The sequence below is a fragment of the Scylla paramamosain genome, chromosome 34 (assembly GCF_035594125.1).
Source record: "Scylla paramamosain isolate STU-SP2022 chromosome 34, ASM3559412v1, whole genome shotgun sequence".
NCBI lineage: Eukaryota > Metazoa > Arthropoda > Malacostraca > Decapoda > Portunidae > Scylla > Scylla paramamosain.
In genome coordinates this window covers 15,472,720-15,477,642 of record NC_087184.1, presented here as the reverse complement: position 1 = coordinate 15,477,642, position 4,923 = coordinate 15,472,720, and the positions used below count along the sequence as shown (strand labels likewise).

Sequence of the window (4,923 nt, the reverse complement as noted above, 5' to 3'; positions counted from 1 at the left end):
TGTTGTGTCTTAATTGGGGTGAGTTGTAATTAAGGCCTTAGGTGGAGAGTGAATACGTGGGTACAGTGTGTGGCGGGGCCTGCACCTTGAACCACTTTGTTCTCATTAAGACTGCTTTCAAAGGCCACAGAGGTGATTAGTTGGGTTCGCATTTTTTTTTTCTTTTCAGTGATGTAGACTATTATTGCGGTCATGAAAGCGCATCCTTTCAAAAACCAAGGTAATTTCCCCCTGGGCCTGTGAAACTATCAGAATCATGAAAGCAAGGTTGAAAACTCCCATGAGAACCTTGAACACCCCTGTAATTCCCATTGGAGCTTGTTCAGTTACCCCTCGAGTCATGAAAACAATCTTGAAAATCCTAATAATTCCCACCGTAGCTTGTTGATTACCACGCGAATCACGAAAGCACCCTGGAAAACCTCAACAAATTTAATGCAGTTCCTAGATTTAATGCGCTCTTCACGTCACCATGTTTGCGGTGATTCAAGTGTAACCATTCAGACTTAGCCGCGTCACCACATCTGACAGCGCGGTCAAATTTGGATGGCGCAGGAAGCCGTTTTTGTACGAGGCCAGAAAAAAAAAAAAAAAAAAGGTAACGCCACCAAGAAAATTTGGTTGCGCCACTATGGTGTCCTCGTGAGCAGGGTCTGTTTACACCACGGCGTGCCGCATGAATGGCGGCACCAGCTGTATCCTGTCTTCAGTACTTTACTTAGATCACCGACATAGGAAGCAGTACTAGAGGATTACCTGTGTACTTATCTAAACCGTGCATCAACCTGGGTATCATCTACAAGTCAGAATCAAACAGTGAATGGTTGGACAGAATCTTGACTTCATTGGTTCTGTAGATTTGGTGCATCAGATGAGTCTCGCCAAGGTGGAGAGTGCACAACCCACGCAGTCCCAGTACATCCATAACCAGAAATCTCCAGACAGGCCCCAGTACACCCAAGCAGTGCCATTACAGCCTGTAGCTCCAGTACATCACCCAAACAATCACAATAAGACTGACAGACACTGACAGTCACCGTGGCTACAAGGTATGTGTTAATTTTTACTGAAGCGGAAATTTTTGTGTATCAGATTAGTGAGTTACGGAGGTTTTGTAGCATCACCCAAAATTACAGACAAGTGCGCCTTGCTTCTGTTAAACAACCATTAACCTGAAGACTGATGCAACCTGGGTATTTTAACTTTGCACTTAATATTTTTAGTAAATTTACGGCGAGAATCGGAATTAAAACTACTTACGTACGTACATTCTTAAGGAGACCAACATTATCTTATCTGTAAAGTTATGAAAACTAATACAACTTCCATATTTTAATTTACTCATAATTTTCAGTCGATTTAGGACGAAAGTCAGTAACCACGCACATTCTAACGAGAGTAAGCATCATTCATTTATTAAAACCCCAAACCCAAATACAACCTTCATATTTTGATTTATTCGTATATTTTTCAGCCAATTTAGGGTGAAAGTCGGAAACTACATGCATTCTAAGAGGATAATTTGTATGTAAATAATGACCCATGAATATGCAAGTCTCCCAATTTAATGCCTGTAGGAGTGGCGAGGTGCAGGAGACGAGGGGAAAATGTGGGTGTTTTCCTGAGGTACTGTCTCTGATTGTGTTTGGCTTATGTGTACTCGTGTAGGAGAAAGAAAGAGAGAGAGAGAGAGTACTATAAGTGTGGACTGAAATACGATGAACCTTGGAAAGCTGTTAAAATAAAGTAACGTAAAATAAAATAACAAAATAAAATAGGTTAACAATAAAAAAAGGAAAAAATGAAAAGATAAAGTAGAAAAAAAAATAAGAAAAAAATAGAATATAATAAAACAAAATGAAATTTAAACCATTAGTTAAGTGTGTGTGTGTGTGTGTTACATTGTGTTTACAGATCTTCCTAGACACTCAGAAGTCCAGTCTTTGAGTGTGGCCGTTTCTGTGACATAGACAGTATTTTTCTTGTTTTATTTATTTATTTATTTACAGTTATTGCTGTTTTTACGTTCCCTTTTCAACGAGTATATTATTTTCTTGTTTTTCTGTTTTCTTGTTTTTCATTCCTTTTTAGACGATCTTTTTGTCTCTATTTGTTTTTTACATTCCTTTTCAACAAATTTAGTACTTTTCTTCTTGTCTTTCTCTTTTGAATTCCTTTTTGAGCGAGTGTGGTGCTTTTTCTCCCTTTTTCTCTTCCAGTTAGGATTTAGTGACACTTCGTTATAGCCAATAATATTTCCTTTGAATATGCACAGTTATATTCATCAAAGTCTGTGCCGGGAGTGTTCTGCTATGCTGCGAAAGTATTAAATGTACGCTTTTTTTCGATAGTTCACCTCTCTCTCTCTCTCTCTCTCTCTCTCTCTCTCTCTCTCTCTCTCTCTCTCTCTCTCTCTCTGATTCCGGTTCCGTAGCGCCTAAGTCAGTCAGTCAGTTAGTCAGTCAGTCAGTCAGTCAGTCAGTCAGTCAGTTGTTCAGTCAGTCAGTCAGTCAGTCAGTCAGCCAGCCAGCCAGCCAGCCAATCAGCCATCCAGCCAATCAGTCCATCAGTCAGTCAGCCAACCAGCCAATCAGTCAGTCAGTCAGCCAGTCAGTCAGTCAATCAGTCAGTCAGTCAGTCAGTCAGTCTGTCAGTTTCTCTTGAATGTCCATTTTTCCCCATTTAAACATGACGACGTAGTATCTCGGGTATCTGGACTCCTTAAATCAGTCAGTCAGTCAGTCAGTGAATCAGTTACTTAATCAGTTTCTCTTAAAAGACTCATATTTACTCATATTGTTTCTCTCTTTGTAATAAAATGCAATATGATTTCATTTTTAAGTCAATCAGTTAGCTCAGTTAGCTAATCAACTCTTTAAACACTATTTTCCCCTTCCTTCTCGATGATATGACTAAAAATTATCCCATTCTCAAGTCAGTCAATCAGTCTATCAATCAATCAGTCAGTCAGTCAGTCAGTCAGTCAGTCAGTTAGCTAATCAACTCTCTAAACACTATTTTTCTCCTTCTTTCCCAATGATATGACTCAAAATTATCCCATTCTCAAGTCAGTCAATCAGTCCATCATTCAGTCAGTCAGTCAGTCAGTCAGTCGCCCTGTCAGTTAGTCAGTTAGTTAGTCAGTTAGCTAATCAACTCTTCAAACACTATTTTTCCACTACCCTCTCAATTATATGACTCAAAACTATTCCATTCTCAAGTCAATCAATCAGTCCATCAGTCAGTCAGTCAGTCAGTCAGTCAGTCACTTAGCTAATAAACTCTTGAAATACAGTTTATCCCCATTCTTTCACTATGTCAGGTCATATAATCCCATTCCTAAGCTAGTCAGCCCTTCACTCAGTCAATCAGCCAGTCAATCAGTTAGCCAGTCAACCAGTCAATCAGTCAGCTTATCAATATCTCTTGGATGAGTCATTTTGTCCCCTATAATACCTCATTTATAAGTCAGTCAGTCAGTCAGTCAGTCAGTCAGTCAGTCAGTCAGTCAGTCAATCCTAGTGTGGCTTATGACTGACTGACTGACACTGTTCGCCCATCACCCAACACCCCATACAGCTTAGGACATGATCTTCTACAAATACAACTTCTGCAGGAGAATTTAGCAATGAGGGGCATTTTAGCGAGCACAGACAAGCATACAAATGGTGACAGCAATGGGACAGTGTTAGGATAGGCGCACAAATGGTGACAGCAGTAGGATAATCTTAGCATAGGACGTGTTATTAGCAGAATCTTGATCCATAGAGGCATACTACGAGGGGCGCCGTGACCGAGGAAGCTGCTGGAGAGGGAGGAGCCCTTGGTGAGGCTGGGGATCAATACAGTGGCGGTGGTGGCGGCGGCGGTGGTGGTGGTGGTGATGGTGTGCGAGGCCGCCAGAAAGGTGCCACTCGCTGCCTTCTCTAGTCTAGCTGGGGTCCAATTGGGGTGTTTCCACGTGCGTAGGGTCTGATTAGGGTCCTTTTTGTGGATTTCTGTGGTCTTTAGGGTCTTTTTTGGGTCTGGTTAGGGTCTGTGATTGATTTTGTTGGGTTTGGGTGTGTTTGCGTTAGTGTGGCTTTGTTGGGGTCTCAAGGGGTCTAGCTGGGATGTTTCTAGGTCTTCAGGGACTGATTGGGGGTCTTTTTGGGAATTTTGTTGCGGTCCAGGATAAACTGTGTTGGGGTTAGGTGTGTGTTGGGTCAAATAGGATCTAGTGGGGTCTAGTTGGGGTGTTCCTGTGTCTTTATGATCTTCCTGGAGTCTTTTTTGGGGGGTTTGTTGGGGTCTAGGTTGGGTTTGTTGGGTCTTGTGGGATTTCGCTGGGTCCTAGCTGGGGTGTTTCTGTGTCCTTGGGGTATTCCTGGGGTCTTCCTGGCTGCCTTTCTTGGGTCTTCTTTGGGTTCTTTCTGGTGGAGGTTTCTGGGGTCTTCCTTGATCTTCCTGGGGTCTTCTTTGGGTCTTTCTGGGGGGGGGGGTCTTCCTGGGGGTCTTCCTGGGGTCTTCCTGGTGGAGCTCTCTGGGATCTTCCTGGGGTCCTACTAGTCTTTCTGTGGGTCTTTCTGGAGTCTTTCCTTGGGTATTTCCTTGGGTCTTTCCTGGGGTCTTGCTGGGTCTTCCTGGGGTTCTTCCTGGTGGGTCTTCCTGTTTTTTTCTTGGGTCCTTCCTGGGGTCTTCCTGGCCGTCTTCCTGGAGGTGTTTCCTTTGTTTTTTTTTTCAGGGTTTCTCTGGGGTCTTCCTTGGGTCTTCCTGGGGATCCTTCTAGGGCCCTCCTCTGAGTCTTCCTGGAATCTTTCAAGGGGTCTTCCTGGGGTCTTCATGGAGAGTTTCTACAGTCCTCCTGAGGTCTTCTGGTGGGGAGTCTTTCTGGGTCTTTTTTTAGGGTTCTGCTCATCCCAATAAAGGCCTTTTCTGTGGGTA

General features: G+C 42.9%; 1 protein-coding gene across 1 annotated transcript in view; it reads right to left on the bottom strand.

The window, feature by feature from the left end:
• Window positions 1-4,291: 4,291 nt before the first annotated feature.
• The window catches only part of LOC135089977 (uncharacterized), an 8,755-nt gene continuing 8,123 nt past the window's right edge, over window positions 4,292-4,923 (bottom strand). Inside the window, exon 2 of the mRNA XM_063986165.1 lies at window positions 4,292-4,817. Within this exon, the coding sequence (XP_063842235.1) occupies window positions 4,292-4,817 (526 nt within the window). The remainder of the gene's footprint in view (window positions 4,818-4,923) is intronic.